This window comes from Electrophorus electricus, chromosome 15 (assembly GCF_041902795.1).
Source record: "Electrophorus electricus isolate QZ-2024a chromosome 15, ASM4190279v1, whole genome shotgun sequence".
Lineage (NCBI taxonomy): Eukaryota > Metazoa > Chordata > Actinopteri > Gymnotiformes > Gymnotidae > Electrophorus > Electrophorus electricus.
The window spans coordinates 11,222,501-11,241,963 of NC_137511.1; the positions used below are offsets into that span (position 1 = coordinate 11,222,501).

The window sequence follows — 19,463 nt, forward strand, 5'->3', positions numbered from 1 at the left end:
TTATTCTCTGGAACTCTGCTCATTAGTATTCAGTCTTCCAGGAGTGAACTGCACCACTCCACATTCATCTCACCTCACCCTGGAATGAGTTGGACTACAATATGAGTAGTCCATTGCCAGCACTTTCATGCAGATACATAAAGCTGTATACAGACACACTGCTGGGTCTGTGACTTGAGCAATGATGACAAGGGTACAAGAGCATTTTCTAAAGGAAAGAAAAAAAATGTTTCATCTAATTTTATGATAAGAGGAGAGACAGAGAATGCCAGCATCAAAAAATAGGGGTAAAAAAAATTTGAACACGTGAACTTTTTGTAAATTATTGTATCTTTTCTCTGTGTCGCCTCTTACAGGGCCATTTTGTGATTTTGCTTGTCATTGATTTTTTTGCTTCAGTTTATTAATAAAGCCCATGGTATGCCTCAAGCACAGGGGAAGGTTATTTGAAAGAGCGCCAGGAGCTTAATCTGTTCTGATGAAGAGAGTGAATGGAAAGAGGGGCACTCAAATCGCGTATCGACTCCTGGATCGATGTCTGCTCTGGCAGCCTCTGTTCATTTCAAGCAGTTAAATTGGACATCAGAAACCATACTCCAGCCTCCTATTCATTCCTGCTGTATAAATCCATGTGTGCCTCTCTCGGCACGCACGGTGAAAATTAATTCATGATGTCAACAAGACTAAATCCACTTGGCTTACCGCAGGGCTTTATTGACACGCAGAGTCATTTAGAGTATATCATCAAGCACAATCGCAGAACATGTTAGCATGTGGTACCACACACATTATTGTAACACATATGCACAAAACTACAGGTTATAATGAAGCATATTGCCATGCCATAACACACTCTTATCCTGCAACACACACATGCCACTCAGTAACATCATGCAGTTATGCATACTTCTACACATCGCACAATATATACACATCATACCATACAATAAAAAAATCCCAGTATTATGCATGATCACTCTAACAAACAAGCAGTTTAGGTTCACCGCTGCTTCTGGAGATCTACTGCCAGCAAATTCAGTTTAATAATGCAAATCTGGGATTATTGTAATTATCATCAAATAATGTTGCTACAGTTTTAAGGCAATTTTCAACCCAGCCTTGAACACACATACATTTATGCAAATTCTTTAAAAAATCTAAAGTCCTGGGAAATAAAGGATACTCCTTCAGCACTGAATATAATTCAACTCAGTGGGACTTATCCTGGCATGTGCAATTTTATTGTTGAGGCATCCTAATGCAAATCCAACAATATAATCAAAAGATATTCAAACAAACGGTAAACAAATACTGATTTTTTTTTCCCATGTAAAATTAGATACAGTATGTAAATAAATAAAACTATGCATAAAACCAGACTATACATAAATACATCTCTTCAGCATATTAATATTCTAGAAAAACTCAAATAGGTGGGGGAAATGGATTGTTCAAACCCTATTGTGGAACTCTGATTCTAGAATGTTTGAGTTTGTATTGTCATTGTTATAAGACAAGTAGACACATCCCTGAATGCCCACCATTATGTCAGTGTTCTGCAGGGTTTAAACTCACTCACTCACTCACTCAACTGCTAAATGACCTTGCTATGCCTAATGACTGGCTAAAATTGACTTTACAAACTGAACTATATTCAGAGTAAAATCCATTCAGGGCTTTCAGACGGAGGGTTGTTCCTCTGACTGGAATATAATGGCTCAGTAACATGGAGGAAAGACTTTTTAATTTATGTTTGTATGTTTTTTATACATGTCTGTGGTGGAGATTCATGCTTCTGCAAAACTAAATTGCCAGATCAGTATCAAATGTTCTTTCGTTGAAATAAATTTGGTACATGAAATCTCCCCATTACTGTTCATATACTGGTGATAACCAGGGGATAAGACATTTTCGGCATTGTCTCACATAGTTGTTGATGAGATTGTGAGATTTAGCACAGTGTGCCAATTTCAGAATTGAAAAACATTTTTCTACAGGGTCTGAAAAGGACTTCATTGCACTGACCTGTTATCTTTAATACGTTCTACTGTCAGGGCACTGCTACAAAAAAGCCTACACTTGGCCATGGCCACTTTTAAGTGTTGTTCTCTCCTCTTCTTAAGGGGTAGGGTAGCATGGGTGAATAAGGTTCACATTATGACTTGGATGAGGCAACAGCCTCTGCCATCACCTGCGAAAGGTCTTTAGAGTGCTGACGTGAACATCACAAATATCGAACCACTGTTGGTCCACCTCTCTCCTAGGCAACAGGCCATTGTGGGGTAGTGAAGCCTTCAACCTATGATCTCTGTTTCCCACCACTCGCCAGTAGGAGGTGCCCTTGAGCAGAAAGAGTGCATTGTGCGTGTAGGAGAAGTAGGCTGCATCCAGATTGCTGACAGGGTGGTCACCCCTGGCAATGGGGGGAAATAACTCCGTTATCTTCCTGGGTGAACCTGCAGCTAGCTGGTTAGCTCTGACATCAAACCTATAAACCTGTAAGTAAAAAAATAACTAACATTGTTACCAATAACTGTGTTTGTAACCTGGATAAATATAATTCATGATTATACTGTAGTTTTGTAGTCAAAAACTGATTGTTTCAATAATTTTGTATTTACGCCATTTGGCAGATGCTCTTATCCAGAGCGATTTACATAATTGCTCAATTTTGTAAGTGACAATATTTCATGTGTCCACTGCACTTTTTTGTCTTTGGTTACTTCTGACCCATTGCTTCCTAATGCCTTGTCAGTTTCCATGGCTTCCATTCTCATATATATTTGCCTAGAACATGCAGCCAATCAGCTATAACATGCAGCCAAAGCAGCCAATCAGCTCTCACCATCGAGCCTCTGAAAAAATAGATGTGTGCGTCTCTCCTGTCATAGTAGGCTGTGTCGATGGGGGCAGGGACCCCAGGGAAGCCCTCCGAGATGAGACGAGGGTAGTGCTGGCCATCGGGGTCCTCAGAGAAGGCCTGATCATTCTCATTGTCATACCTCCAGTACTTTACACCTGCAACAGGCATGTTCAAGGTGAAATCCACTATCCTCATATGAGCACATAACTTTCTTATAAACTACTTCCTCTTCCAAGACATTACTTAGTTTCCATAGTCATCAGGCGCAACTAGTTACCAGCAGCACTATTTAAAATACACAGAACCACGTAGTTCAAGTCTCAGGAGGGTAATGCGAATTTTTGCAATTATTCAGTGACTCAGATTTAATGTGTGTCTGCCTCCTTGGCAGTATATATTGCACATTATAATACACATCTTAATCCTTGCCACCAGAGTCTTTAATGACAGAGTTTACCTTTAAAGAAGTACGCTGCATCTGTCCTGCGGGTCCACACGTGAACATAGGCATCCACACCAGCAGGTGGGATTCCATGCCACCCAACCCGCACAGAAACTGGATCGCCGTAGCGGGTTCTGTTGTTCCGGTTCTCATACAGCCAGTACCAGTCGTCACGCATAAAGTAGGTGCTGAAACGGACCACCACTTCACCGTATTGGGTCCTCTCTTTTCTTACCCAGTCAAACACAGTGCTGAACCTACCCTTACAACCCCCTGAGAGTGAGAGATGAGGGAACCAATGAGAGAGAGGTGGGGGAGGTTAGTGTTCCTTCATGCGTTATTATTATTTCTAACTTTCTCACTGTGAAAATCAAGGGTTTTTTGGATTTTTATTGTGATCTTCATAACTAATTTGGAGATGATTACAACAGGGCACCGTATTCTTAAAGACACTCAACAGCTTTTTACAGCTCACTTCCAGCGTCAGCATATAAACAGCCATGGACATTAGGCCTAGCTACTGGTAATGAACCTTCCAACCACGTCAAATTAAAAGGCTGATGGATATGATGGCGGGTGCTTTGCTGAGAGATGCTTGCTCTGTAATTGATGTTTTATGATTGCGATTTCACAGAAAAGTGATTATTATCTTTAATGAATTGTCATCTCGACAGATTTCTAATAGCAATCTGGGAGATGACTTTTTTTCCAGGCTTTAAATCTCATTCCATAATAAAACATTAATTACGCTGCCGCTGATGTGAGTGTGCTGATAAAACATTTAAAAAAAAAAAAAACCCCTTTGATAAGAGTTTTATCATCCTCATAATAGAAGTTGTAATTGTTGCTTGTAAGAGACTATTTATTAGTTTAAAGGTGTATTGCTGGTCTTCAGATAAAGGAGAGTTTATAGATTTTCAGATATTTATATTTCACCATCATATACTAAACTATCAAATGGTTTGACATTTAAATACTTTTTAGCACATTATTTCCCTGAGACTTTGATCCTCTGACTGCAAATGTTATGCCAGTCATGATAGAAATATCACACGACATGCACCCAGACTCTGTCACTGCTTTCTATATTCCAGAAACCCTTTAAACAAGACACAAAAAGGACCTTTGAAGACTAGGATCCAGTCAATTACGGTCATGTTCTATATTAGGTTTTCCCAGCGCTGGTGCTGCCAGTTCCCCTGCTCTGCAGTGTTCCTCTCTGCTCCGTCACACCCATTTTAAATCCACATAAGGCTGGTTAACTGCCTGCTGAGCTGAGTCAGGTGTCAGGAGCAGGAAGACACCAACATGTGCTGGGGAGGGAGCATGCTTGTGGGGAGGGAAACACTGCTCTGTGTTTGCCACTGACAAGCCTGAAAGGAGAAACTGGGGAACAGTCACTCGTTTGCCAGATCTGTCTGTTAAACTGACACTGAGTGACAGCAGATGTATGGTGCCATGCAAAAGAGCTATAAATGTCCCCATGTCTGCTGTCTGATGTTCAAAGAATAAACCAAATCCCATAAAACAATGGTATTTCTATAAAATTTCAACAGATGAAAACAATATCTGACATATCATACACTCTTAAATTCTAGACTAATGTTAGTTATTAACATTATGTTAATATTAATGATATTTTGTAATAGTTGTGAACTATTTAATATTTTCATTGGACTTAATATAAACCTGTGTTGTTAGGAGAGTAAATGACTGTCTCCATTCACCCACCCTCCCACCCACCCTGAACAAGGAGGAACAGTTGAAGGGTGTGCACACTTAAACTCCAGCTCTGCAGGACCATAGCACTGCATACAGCAGCAATCTCCCTGCTCCAACATGCCTGATTAGGGACTTTTGAACATGTTTAAACCATCATAGATTGGCAATTAGCTGACAATTTGCATCATATGTGCAACAACAAGATATACACTAAACTTTAAGTCATGTGTTTTAGTTCAGTGCTCCTACCATAGAGGTACTGAACAGCCTTCCTGTCCAGCCAGTCGAGTTCAAAGGTGGAATCCTGGGGTCTGTAGCTTGGTTGCATGATGGACCCTGTGCGGTACACATGAGGCAGTCCCAGCACATGGCCGATCTCATGCACTGCTACCTGAGCAAGAAGCAACACGGGACAATTAGGAGAATCAGTGAGTCAAATTATTATTACAATTCCTCCATGTGTCAAATTAAATATTGCTCTATTGTTTTGTAAAAACAAAATTTATGGAAAAAATGGACATTGCACTGGGTTGGGTTGGTTTGTAATAACTGTTATATAGGTCTGTTGGATTGCCAATCTCACCTTAAGCAGGCTGATCCCATCACCTGTGTTAGGGACCGTGAAATGCTCATCATCGTCGAAATGGATGTCACCCAGAAACCATGCATGAGCAAACTCTCTCCCTGCCCCATCGAACCGCTGCACACAGCCAAGGTGCCGTCCTAGTGAGAGAGCAAGAGAGAATTAGAAAAGGTATTTCTGCATGAGACATGGAAGTGAACCCCCCCAGCACCGCCCTACTGGAGCACCAGTAAGACTTTGTTGGTGGTAATAATTCATGAATTGCCTGGAAGGACGACATGTGCTAACACAAGCAAATACCAACAATGGTTCAAAATAAAAGAAAGGGAAAATAAAATTAAAAAAACAACAACAATAATAAAATCAATAATTGAGTGATGCGACACAAAAACAATTAAAAAGTACATTAGTGTTAGCGAATTAACCTATAGCTATATACCACAGAGAGCATTCTTTAGTGGTTATGGGTGTATGGGGTATTTGAGTGTTGGTTCTTGTGTTTGGTTATTCTTTTGAAATTGGTGTCTTATCTCTACAATCATTACCATCTACAGAAATACAGGTTGCATTCCCCCCCTCTGACTAATCAGTAATATGATTATAATTATATGGAATGATCTATTATTTTACCACAGCACTAGACATCTGCTACAATCAGCAGACTAAAGGCTGTTCTGGGAATCCTGACAATATTCTATAGAAAAGAAAAGAAAAAAGCAGAGTCTACAAGCATTCACTCCAACTCGGCATATCTGATTTCTCTGGTGAACTCTTATTAGTGAAATAAAACCAGGCACCATGTTTTAAGGTTGCATATGAGTATAGAAGGAAATCCCGAACAGACTTAATTAAAGGTCTTCACCAGATGTCTTCATTTCTGGACCTCAAATCCAAATCCCAGTTCTGGATTCTGTAATCCCTTAATTTGTGTCAAACAAAAGTGTTCAAATCCACCCTCCTGTTACCTAGCAGTGAGGTTTGACAAAGTGCCCAATTAGTTAACCGAACAGTTAATGTAACCATCAGTTATTATATCTGAAACAGGATTTAAGGTCTGGAGTAAAATTCACACTGTGAAATCTCACTCTGATTCACACTTCTATGATCTTATGACAAATTGCTCTGCAGAGGCACTAAACAATACATCAATCGTAGATTTAAAAAAAGGCAAAAGAAAAAAAATCTTAGCATTATGTAACTGAAGTTAATTTAATAATCCCCACTGGGTTCATTTCGACGCCTTGTTAGAATTCCTCAAACGTTAGTGTCATGTAGGCTGTTGCTTTAATGAGTCGCACCTGTGCCGAAGCCGAGTCTGATGTCGATCTCCTCCAGGGGTGAGTATAAGTTCTCCTCAAACTCCAAAGGTGACACTTCACTCCACATCCTGAAGGCCAACCTGAAGACGTAGCGCTGCTCGTCGACGGAGAGCTGGGTGCTGTATCCCTCTCCGATGAGCCGCCATGTGAGAACGCTCTTGGAGAAAGCCATATGGCCCCACTTGCCGGCAGCTCTTTTCCGCCTAATCTTACGTACCGGCGCAGCTAGGTGGCGCTTTTCCTGCGTGGATGGTCTGGGCTGAGCCGTGGCGTTGTCGTTGGTGCCGTTTGTTACATCTGCATTGTGCGTGCTGTAGTTGGTCAGTGTATGGTTGAAATGTTTGAGGGTGGTAGCATTGTGCAAAGAAGTGTCATTCAGTTGCTGTGCAATCAAGCTGGATTCCAGGGTCTCAATCAGTTTCTCTTCCTTGTCTGGGACGCCGCATCTTGGCTTGTTCATAGATGTTCTGGTGGCGTCGTCCAGGAGACCTGTAACAGGTAAACCGGACAATCGCTGGAACTCTCGTAGAGCTTCAGAAAAATCTGATATCTCTGAACTGTTTTCTGGAGTTCCAGAGCGAGATGAGGATGGTCCCTCCTGGACGAAAGCCACAGTGTCCTCCAAGGAGATAGCAGCATCAGTGGGCATGTCGGTGCTGGAGCTTTGAGCCTTCTCCGAGTTCACTGGCTTAAGGAATCCATACTTAAGGAGAAATTGCTAACATGGAGCAAGGCAATTTATTGTCTTGGTCAGTAACAAAACAAAATTAAGCGTTATTCAAACAAGCAAGCGGTATGTACTATGCTTTAAATACTATGCGAGTGTCAGTTTAACAACTAAGACACAAAACGCTGAAACAAAACTTTTGGGTAACGTTATTTTACGTGTTAAGTCGTGAAACGGAAGTATAAACTCTTACTTCTGCTGTGTCTCTGTCCGTTATGAGCTCCGCTTGATGGGACGGGGCAATCTCTACGTCGGAATGGTCCCGACTGTGGAATATTTTCTCCGTTACAGTCAAGCCGATGATCGTTAAGAGAAGGACGGTCAGCTGTGTGGTTACCAGCATCGTTAACGCGCATCTGCCTTCCAGCACACCAGTGGCTAAGTATGGCGAGTTCATGGGCCACACTTCGCCAAGTCTTTATAAAGGGACCATGTCACGTGCATAGTCTTTCAAGTTTACTCCAAAGACAACAATTCAAACACCGCGTCAATAATCTCCCTCTCGTCACCCTTGCAATTTGGTGTGAAGTGTACACACGCATATACTTTTACTCCATTCTAAATAATTCGACATTATAGTACACATTAAGATAAAATGTACTGCAGTCATTATGCAACGCGATAATACCAAACCCACATGATTATATTTGTATATCAAGTAAACAAACCCACAATTTGCGCACATAGCACCTGCGTGTAAGGCCACGCGACTCGCACCTGGCTGCGAGCACACCTGCGCCTATAAGCGACGGTCTATCTCCTTACAACCCCTTACTCAAAGCAAACCCAGCTGCTTTGACAAATCTAATAGCCCATAAAGAACAACTCTTTAGACGCTGCTTTCGCACTGAATTTTATTCAAATTCAATATCCAAACGTACAAAAAGTCACACAGGATGCTAAATCTCCGGTCATTCCCTCTTAAAGCCATACACATGACGCAGGAGAAGTGGGAGGGGCATGTGTGTGCACATTACTCCTTTTAATTGGAAAAAAAGGATAAAAACCAGCAAATGTCAGTAGTTACTTTAACAACTTGACAGAACTTACATGCATATTACTGCACCGTATTCAGTAGATTTTCATATCTGGTTTCATTTTAACCAGGTTTGAACTGCAAACTGCTCTCTAGTCAACAATTAAATTACTCTATAGGTCTGTGTACAGGAGGCTAAAACCACTTTTGTTTTGAAGCCAGGGGGTGGGGGAGAAATCAAAGGAAACATACAGACAAACAGAACTTATCATGGAGGACAATTTCTCTCTGTAATAAGAGTATTAAAATTAGAAACACATAAATTTATTTCAAAGGCAGTCCAGGTTCTTTCCTAGCTCCCAAGTACACCTGAACCAAGGAATCAAGAGCACTGAATGTGTTGGGAATGGGGATTGAGCAGAAACGTGGACTGGGTTAGGAAATATTAGTCTAAGTGATTGCCTTCTCATGCATACTTTAACTAATGATTGCCTAAATATCAAAATAGCTGAAAGCTAAATCAAAACTTATCAATTTCTATGTTGATCTGGACAGACTCCGCTGATTCAGGGGCAGGTCAAAAGGTCACCAGTCTGAGGGGCCTGTGTTTAGGGCCTGTACGACACTCTTGGCGAGGTGCTGTGAGGTGGGTTTCTCAGCCAAGCAGCTGACCCTCAGCCCCTCAGCCTCCAGAGCATCTGCAGTGGTGGGGCCTATAGCGGCAAACTGAAGGACAGCACACAAACAGCCTGGCTCAGGATTTTCAACCATTCGTTTAGCCTTTGTTTTACAGACTGACTGACTGACTTAGTTGGCTCACTCACATTTAGCAGGTTGAAAATTATCCATAAGGGGAGCTATTACCACCCAAGTACAGGTGCCATGTAAGAGTAATGAATCACAATGACATTGTTCTTATTTATTCAAGTGTAGCTCCTCAAGTTTAGAATTAAGACATGACAAATTTAAAACTATGACTGGTTGCAGCCTCATCATTCTATTCAAAAGATGTTTTTTCTTCAGATTTATGGCATCAAGACTTGATATTACATAATTTCAGCAATTATCATATAATTGTTTGTATCTACAAAAACAGTGGCGAGTTCCCTCAAAAGTGCTGAAGCACAAAGCTGATGTGCAGTATGGTACAATGAGCATGCCTTTGAACATTAACACAGGTGTCAAACTCAGTCCCTGGAGAATGTGGCTTTCCTGTTTCAACCTGCCAGACTGAACTCATGCAGGGACTGAATTAGCAAGTGTGTCAAATCAGGTGTTAGAGCAGGAAAAAGAACTCTGCAGAAGTGTTACCTACCAGGACTGGAGTCTAACTGCAATGTCACCAACACACAATATATGAAAACAACTACCACAACTACAACAATTACTACTACTACTACTATTACTACTACGATTACTATTACTACTCTTACTACTACTACTACTACTATTATTACTAATACTACTATTACTACTACTACTACTACTATTATTACCACTACTATTACTATTATTACTATTACTACTACTACTATTACTACTATTACTACTACTACTATTACTACTATTACTATTATTATTATTACTACTACTACTACTACTACTACCACCACCACCATTACTACTACTACTACTACTACTACTACTACTACTACTACTACAACATCCCTTTAAGAAAATAACCTTTATTACCTTTATTTGGTCCAGCTGTGGTCCGACCAGTCTCTTCAGCAGCTCCAAACAGAACTTTACCCCGGAAGGACTAAAGAAAGCAATGCTGGCAGGTATTCCCTGACAAGCATGAGCATGGACATGGAGACACACACACACACACACACACACACACACACACACACACACACACACACACACGTTAATACCAGCAGATGTGTCACATGTATTATGTCGTTGTAACTTAGAATTTCAGGGCTAACCTTAAATGGACCTTAACCTCTCAAACAAAAAGGAATGGTTTTTGCTTTTTCAGATTTAAAAATGTAATATAGCTTTTAGGTCACTTTGCTTTGTCAAGACCATTTTGTTAGTCCTAACTAGATAGGTTGTTTTCTGTCCTGGGAATGTATGAAAAACACAAACTGTGTTAAACTGTGAAACACCAGTATATCAGGAGCTAAAAGCCAGTTTAACCATACGTAAGATTAAAGAGAGAATATTGCTTCTGCTTCTAGACTCAGATGCAGTTTCCAGCACAAGCTGAATTTCTTCCAAGCTTTGATCTCGCATGGCCGCGCTCTCAGTTGATCAAAGCAATCGTCACTTTTGTAAAAGCAAACCCTGCCAGCTTGGGTGAATTGTGAGGAACTGAGTTTGCATTGCAAGGTATTCAAACAGAAGGTCACCTAGATTCACAAGCTGGGTGATCACTCGCTGTTTGAAACCGATTTATGAAACACTCCAAGATCATTAAAATGGATTTCCATGAACAAACCCCTATTGACCACTTTATTAGAAATGGCTACAATGGTTTGTACTGTATAGCACTTAATGAAGTAACCAGTGAGCATGGCAGGTGTTTCTAATAAATCTACAAGTCATTATCTGACTCAGCTAGGAAGACTCACCTGTTTAGAAAAATAGTGAGTGATGTTTATCTCCAGATCAGGATGATCCACTGTCTGATAGACTGTGACAGCCTCCAGAGGAAGGCCTGAGAGGGGGAAAGAGAAGGAACCCATGCTCTTTGTCACAGTAAAATTAGACACAGGGCTGTAATTAGTACTGGACCCAGGAGACTGTGACACCAGCAGCCTCAACACACAACAGTACAGGGAGAACAGACGCTATTCAATTACACTCTCGCTCGCTCCTTCTCCCTCCCTCTGATTCTCTCTCTCTCTCTCTCTCTCACACACACACACACACACACACACACACACACACACACACACACACACACACACACAGTTGTCCCAGATAGAAATACATTCCAACATATATTAGAACAAATAGAAATGCGTTCAACATGTTTCTTGATGTCTGTAATTAACAAAAGCAGGTGTGTGAAGGAAAATACCTGGCATAAAAAGCACTTTTGAATATGATGTACATTTTTACCACACATTTAGTACAAACAAATGTGAAAACTGAAATGAAAACTTCAGCATCCCACACTGACTGAGGTTAGTAAAACTGTCTCAGATATAACAATCGGTTTTCTGCTTTCTGTGTCTAACCATTTTCCCTCAGTGTGGTGGGAAGCACTTCTCTCTTCAAAGTACCACAAGGAAACAGCAGAGGCAAAATCTTCGGATCTTCTCCTACAAAACCAGTACAGGACAAGAATGACAAACAGCTTTTGGTTTGGTTCAGAGAACATGGGAAATTATTCTTTGGTGAAGTTTTGTTAACTGCTGACACAGGCTTCTTTATGATAGCATTTATCCTTTTGGTCATGTCTGCGTTTTTTAAATTCTTACTATTTGTACTATTTAGTTTCAGCTTATAACTATTGCATTACCAATTAATGCATTAAAATGTGTAGTGGTTTGTGAAAGTGATGTCCTTGTATGAGAACAGAAGGTTTTTTTTTTCCCACCTTTTAAAATATTGTGAGGACAGGGTGACTCATAGAAATTACACTAACAAACATCACAATAATGAGTACAAGATGTACTAGCCTAATTTAAAAGTAAATTTATTAAGAGGGCTTTCATGAACAAAGCATTACAGACCTGTGTAATTTTGAACAAAGGCACTTATGCTTGGATGCTGTTAATGTGCTAAGCAAAATGTGTTAAATTGTGAGGACTCTGATTGATAGGTCATGACATTCCTCGCTCAACAGTGGGTAACAGCGTTACCCATCACCCATCAGTCCGCTGCAGCCCGGGTCTGTGGGTGTCAGTACCGATCTATAGCAGGTCTAGAAACCCAAGGAGAACAGCTGCAAGTTAAGCGTGAGTAGAGTGGAGGGCATTCTCACTTTCCACAATGAGCCGGGACAGAACGTCAGCCGTGCCGGTGTGCTCTCCCTGGGGGTTAAGCCCCAGACTCTCAACTATACAGGAAAGGAGACATACACAATTAACCTACAGACACACAAATGCCAGTAATCAAAGACAGATTTTTGGTTTTAAATTAAAATAAGTGGTATTGAGCTGATAAAAGTAAAAAAATTTAAATGTTTGACGTAAGCAAACACATTTCACTTAATAAGCAAACAATAATTCAATTCAAAGCAATATGCAAGAAGTAGAACTTTATCCTATACAAATGGAGATTTTACATTAGCAGTTTATATATGTTATTGAATTCTGCAGTGCCTCAATTAGCTATTTTCAAGAACATGAACCAACCATCCTAAGACAGGTGATGGGGAGTTTCCTGAGCCCAGAAGACACTTCTGTTAACCCAGCCCCACACTGGTCCCTACAGGTGCAGGAGGAAGGGCCTGGGCCTAATTATTGTCAAACTGTCAGCAGTAGGTATGTGTGTAAACCACACTAGTAAACCACAGCTTGTGGAAAAGCCCCCCACCCCACCCCACCCTTCAGCTGTAGCCAAAGAGAGTTAACGCTACCACAGGTGAGTGTGTCTGTCTGTCTCTGTCTCTCTCTCGCTCTCTCTCTCTCACACACACACACACACTAATGAGCAACTCATTAGCTAATGAGCTAAAGAGGAAAGCAGCAGGGTCATGCGACTCACACCTGGGTGCAAGTCGGCCACCATGCTTTTGAAGATCTGGAACGATACAACTAATTTACAGCCATTTGACGAAATGTTTACTACAGATTGATAAACACATATATTGGATGCATGATATGGACAAAAATGCTATATTAATATGTAGTTCTAATATGCAACAAAGCAAAATATGGTCAAAACATTCACATCTGTTTTATAACGTGAACACAGTCATTTATCGCAATAGCCACAGGACACTCATCTGGAACATCTGAGATGGGGAAGGATGTTTAAGGCAATTAAAAAAAAAAGCTATTGGTTAGAAGGTTCATTTGCATAGAGCAGTCGTTTGTGCATCAATGTGATAAAGAAATAAAAATGGCAATATATTGCATAGTCTTAACTGACATTGTATGCATGCATTCGTTCATCTGACATCACCAGGTCAGTGAACTGAGAACATAATCCCTTTTACAATAATGGAATCCCAGGTCCAGGGAGCCCATGCACTGTGCATTTTAGAGCTCCTCCTGTTCCAGCAGCCCTGAATCAGCTCATTCTGTAGAGCAGAGTTGAATGGCTTCATAATTAGCAAGGGTGTGTCAGACGATGAAAGACGCAATTGTGCAGAGCTTAGAGAATAGAAACAATACTATTTATATCCATTTTACATGTCTTTGTCTCTGCTGAATAATTCACATTGTCATGTAATTGTGATGTCTAGAATGGTACATCCATATGAAACTGGTGGCACTGAGCATGCATTAACGGTGCCAGTGAGGCTGGGTATGGCCTTAGTCCCCGGGGAGGCCAGTATGGATCTACTGTGCTGTAGAATGCTTGGTGGGGTAGTAGGTAAAATCCATATGAAACTGGTGGCACTGAGCATGCATTAATGGTGTCAGTGGGGCTGGGTACTGCCTAGTTACTGGGGAGGCCAATTTCAATTTTATGGTTTAGGAAGATGTGCTGTTTGCCCTGTTTTAGCCCCGTTGATATGCACATCAAGGTTGGGGTGGTGAGACCAACATCCTCACATATTGGCCTTAAAACAACCACACATGTACCCAATTCAATCTTGCCAACCGTTGTGTTAACTGTGTGTTAACAATGCTCACTACATACATACATACATACATACACACACACACACACACACACTACTAGTTATTCAATGGAGTTGCAAACCCAGACACAGCTCAGAAAAAAACGACACTCGACTATAGCGAAAGGTGACCACGTAAAAAAAAGGGAAACATTGAGCGTATAAAACAAAGTAGCGGTTAGAGATTTGGCAAATTTTTCTCCCCAACCCTCTTAGATCACTCAAACGTACTCCTTGCAATCGGTGTCTATTGGTCAACATGATCCAAAATACAATCCAATACAGTTGGCACGCATCCAAAGAGTAAATAATAATCCCCGGTGAGAGAAATTGGAAACGGTAAGTTCCCAAAACCTAGCATGTGTCAGCCAGGTGTCCGGACAGGTGTTTCCTCCGAACAGGTATACGCTACCCTATTCCTGTTTCCTTCTTTTCCATTTAACAAAGTCTCAGTGTCCAGGTCTACGTTTCTGGTTGGCTGATCGGTCCCAGTTAACGTCTCATACTACTTATGGCCAATAAACACCCCACTCGCGTGACACACCCCCTCCCCCAAAGGTTTGGTATTATGCAATACAAAACCATAACCAACGATAGAACATCACATACGGGAGTAGCACCAACACACAGCTTGTGCTTGTGCGATCGTCAAAGTGGCTGTGCGGGTGCAACGCGGTGGATACATTTAGGGAGGTTCATTCAGTGTGTGCTGTTTATGTAGTACATCCAGGCGAGACACGGCAGGCAAAAACAAAGTCTTATAATGCACTAGTCGATTTTGGGCCATTTTTCTTCCATACCACGTCTTCTTTCAGACCACTAGGAAGAAGTCGACCAAAATACACATTTAGGTGTTTATTCTTCTACACTTTGTGTCTGTAGATTTCTCAAATACCCGAAAAGTGAACATGCTAACGCAACATGCACTGCAGTGACCGCTGACTGCACCACGCCATCACAGGTGCCATGAAACTCTTTCAATGCACAATGCTGTCCGATGCAAATATGGTCATGGTCAAGCGTGAAATCTCATTGGTTGCAGTAGATTTCTGACAACGTGATTTGTTCAGATGCGTCACGTGACATGCTGTGACATTTTTTAGTTTAGCTTCGTCGGGAACTTTGGAGCACACAGCAGTGGCTGATATTATTATACATGTACTAACAGCGTAATTCCAAAGCGCCATTTCATTCAGTATTTTGTGATTTGTCGTCACTTGTACTTTTTTACCATACACTTTTCCTTTAGTCGCAGAGTGGACAATATTAAAATAATATAACAAAACAAATGCGTGACTAATGAGTGTAGCCTAATTTTTCAGGACATTCAAGTTGAAATTTTTTTTTCTGTAATGGGATTGCTCCTGGACAAAACATAAAATAGTTTCACACACCCACATCAGAGCAACAAGGACAATTATGTGCATGTGTGTGTACACATTTGAAGGTCATGCTGTTAATTTAGTTATTACATGTTATTACATTGTTCTATATTACTGGTCTATTTTTCTATTATTAGAGATGTTCTATATCATTTCTACTGATATTAGATATTGTGTCGGTAAACAGTGGCTTCCAATAAAAATGTATGAAATTTTATAATATATCTGTTTAAAGCCCTTTTTCTCAAAGTGAGTTTCTCACACTCTGAGCCAGAACTCTCCACTTCAGTAGCACTTACATATACCAAATATTTCAGTTATATCCATATTTATTTTCAGAAGGTTTTTACAGAGGGGATTGTTCATATATCATTCATAACCTGAATTAACCATTTTATGCTTAACATGATGAAAAACATGATGAAAATGTTTTTCCTCCCTCTGTAAAAACCTTTGAGTCTAATATGTCAATAAAATGAAACAAAAAAAATTGAATCTCACATTATCCACTGTTCAGATTTCTGATCTTGAAATGTATGCAAATTAGCACATATTTAATTAAATAATGCATCATTTGCATTTTTAAACATCAAATTTCAGAAATATAGTAATACAAAAAGTAATTGCCTTAATGTAAGTAATCGAGTGGGGAAGTTTCATGGTGATATCTATTAGTTCGAATTTCTCCTCTATTCACCTGTAGTGTCTTGCCTTAAGCCCATGTGGAACTGGTGGCACTGAGAACGCATTAACAGTGCCAGTGGAGATAGGTACAGCCTTAGCCATTAGGGAGGCCAATGTGGGTTTATGTTTAAAGAGTTCTGTAGCTGTTTAGCTGGTTTAGTGAGTTTGAAGGTGGGTGGGTCTGGGACCTTACTGCTGAGCCTTCTGAAGGTGTTGTCACGCTTAATTCAGCCAACCGCAGACATAGGTGCTGACCTGTTGACCTCCGTGAAGAGCTTGTGTGGTAGTGGTGTGTTAGAAGCTTATTATGAATAAAGTGAGAAGGCTGAATCCTATGTAAAACTCTAGAAATGGTATGGCACAGGATTTGACATCTTATCCTGTATATAATTACATTTACATATATTATACTCAATATTCTGCTAACAAAATTGAAGCTTGGCATGGCTATGCAGTATCTACCTTGATTAAAAGACTGGGTTTTGTAGCAGATTTAACATATAATAGCAAAGTGGCTAACCTACCTAATGATGCAGTAGCTTTCCCAACCACATACACTGATTTTGCATTCCACTTCTCTTTTACCATGTTCCATTCTGAAAACAGAAATAAGCAAACAATTGAATAATTCATTTTAAGAACTTTCAAAATGTCATTTTCAGTCTATACAATATCAAAATCTGGATCTGTTTAATATTACTTACAGCTACACTAAAATACATATTTCTGTGACATTCAGGCAACTTGATATAATTAGGCTTTTCTATGTTCGAACGGATCCCCACCAACGTTCCAGTATTATCGGATGGTGAAGTGACACCTAGTGGTCAGTCTGTATTAATGCAACAGATATCCAGTATCAGTTCCACGGTTGTAGAACACATTCTGTGATTTATGAAGCCATGCACACATGATCTCCAAAACAGTATTATTTAGCTCACTCTGTAAAGGGCTTCTTTCCTAACTGTATTCCACCATTCACCAGACCCCATCCAACTAATAAATAACTTCAGAAGAAAAGCATTGATCACATGTGGTAAACTGCATTAGACAGAAGTAAAAACTACATTTCTCTAGGAGGAAAACTCTAGGACCAGTGACCATCACTCTAACAGTAATAAATGATGGTCTGCAGAGCTCTATCTGTTAGAAAGCTCAGGTAGATGTGTACAGCGCTCTAAAAAATTTTTCACAGTATGCAGACCAGCTGAATGATATGCAAACCTTCTATGCCTTAGTCAGATTCTGCAGAAAAACATTTACCCTAAGACTCAAAGGGCAGGGTAAACATGGCGTTTACTCTCTTATGTTGGCTGTGGTGGTATTTAAATGCCTTTGCTGTTTCAATATCTAACATGAATTTGTGAACTCTGCAGAGGTTCCTATCACTGACCTTCTCTCAGGGCGCTGTTTTCAATACACATTTTCACAGCCTCGACTGCTCTCGGGCTTGTAAAGATGAGTCCTCCATGCTTTTCTGGCTGAAAAACCTGCAGGTAAACAGTTACAAAAGAGCTCTTATTAATCACCTGCAGTATTCGTCTGTTGATCCTCAGGGTAATACATTTAACGTGAGTGAGTGAGTTTATACTAACCCTATCAGACAAGGCAGTCAGGGACACAAACTTAAAAGACAGAACAGGAATCAGTGTTGCTGAGAGTCCATGTCTAGCCAGCTCCTGCAATGTACAGGTCAAATGCCCCTTTTAGAAGACATGCTTAACTGTGAAACCACCCCATTTACGTTGCTCATCACACACATCTGGTAATACTGTCGACGCTCCCATCCTATACGTATTTTATAATGCTGACATGCATTAGAATTTAACGTTGTAGAATTTGCCATTACCTTGATATATGGATCTGGTCCGCTGTCGCTCTCTCGGGGCTCTTTTAAAAGCAGTACATTCATATTTGCCTTCTCCTACAAACTAAAAGTGCGGCAAGTTTGCGATAGCCAGATACTGTCGTCAACTGAATCCAATGAATTGTTAATTCAACCATACAAAGTGTCAGATGCAACTAAATGAACATTGATGCGCGCCTACAAACGGTCTCAAACAATGAATAAGCATAATTTAACAACGCCTCCAAAATGAACACATGTACGCCTCTGATAACTAGAGGCTAATGATAATGGACTGCCTGTCCAAAATATACCCATCTAAACAAATGCGTTAACTAGAGTTAGCAAACAAGGTTTACACGGCCAGTGCAGCAGACAGCAGGAAAAAAATCGTCTAAACACTAGCACCGCACTATTACAACCCTTGACTGAATAACGTTACTAATAAAAAATGTTGGCTGGCTAGACACAGTCCTATATACAACAACGCCCTGTAACAGTCGGGAGACTTGCTAAACCAGAGCTGCTCAAATCCAGTCCTGGTGATTTACCGCCCTGCAGTTTGGCTCCAACCCTAATCTAACGCACAAGATCGAATTAATCAAGTCCCTCATTACCGCCTTGATATTATATTCAAACGTGCTAAATTAGGGTTGAAAACAAACTCTACAGTGGAGTAGATCTCCAGGTTCGCCATAGTCGCTCCAATTGGCCATACCAGCCAGCAAGCTAGCGAGCCAGCTAACGAGGCAACTTCATTATGATCATTATCCCGTTTCGTTTTCTTACAGTGTTTAAAGTGGAAAATATGATCTTGAATATAATCGCGTACTTATATGTAGAAAAGATGTGCACTTTTATTCCGCCGTGCGCATACTTGAGACGATATATCCTAACATTTTTTCGTTTGTGTATCCCGTGAAGTCGCAGAGGACCGTTTTACGATGTTTCAAAATTAAAGCTCCAATTTTATTGTAATAGGTACTCTTTCGATTTTCTTCTGATATGACACAAATAGCTATTATGATTAAATTTGAACAAATATTACATAGCTTATATGTAAACACTACTCAGAAACTCATATATTATGTTAGGAAATTCAATTTCTTTCGAATGAGAGCTCTTATTTTGAAACTATTCAAAGGGATTACGTCATTTGATGGACGT

At 40.4% G+C, this 19,463-nt stretch overlaps 2 protein-coding genes across 6 annotated transcripts; both read right to left on the bottom strand.

Annotated features, from left to right (window-relative positions):
* Positions 1 to 693: 693 nt before the first annotated feature.
* Positions 694 to 8,340, bottom strand: LOC145651328 (matrix metallopeptidase-21-like). Its single transcript, XM_081697749.1, has 7 exons — positions 7,850 to 8,340; positions 6,909 to 7,647; positions 5,611 to 5,750; positions 5,277 to 5,418; positions 3,321 to 3,578; positions 2,846 to 3,018; positions 694 to 2,496 (listed from the first exon to the last, which is right to left on the bottom strand). The coding sequence occupies exons 1-7, from the start codon at positions 8,051 to 8,053 to the stop codon at positions 2,188 to 2,190; spliced, it is 1,965 nt and encodes a 654-aa protein (XP_081553875.1). The 5' UTR covers positions 8,054 to 8,340; the 3' UTR covers positions 694 to 2,187.
* A 156-nt stretch (positions 8,341 to 8,496) lies between these two features.
* On the bottom strand, positions 8,497 to 19,258 carry LOC145643260 (uroporphyrinogen-III synthase-like). Of its 5 annotated transcripts, none has more exons than XM_081697750.1 (10): positions 19,129 to 19,257; positions 18,300 to 18,381; positions 18,046 to 18,129; positions 17,844 to 17,940; positions 16,975 to 17,046; positions 12,576 to 12,650; positions 11,827 to 11,910; positions 11,215 to 11,300; positions 10,325 to 10,423; positions 8,497 to 9,358 (listed from the first exon to the last, which is right to left on the bottom strand). In XM_081697750.1, the coding sequence occupies exons 2-10, from the start codon at positions 18,360 to 18,362 to the stop codon at positions 9,218 to 9,220; spliced, it is 801 nt and encodes a 266-aa protein (XP_081553876.1). In that variant the 5' UTR covers positions 18,363 to 18,381; positions 19,129 to 19,257; the 3' UTR covers positions 8,497 to 9,217. The 5 variants fall into 5 exon arrangements, with proteins under 5 accessions (XP_081553876.1, XP_081553877.1, XP_081553878.1 ...); XM_081697751.1 differs by having other exon boundaries at positions 19,086 to 19,246; XM_081697754.1 differs by lacking the exon at positions 8,497 to 9,358 and adding an exon at positions 9,365 to 9,963 and having other exon boundaries at positions 19,129 to 19,258.
* Positions 19,259 to 19,463: the final 205 nt, after the last annotated feature.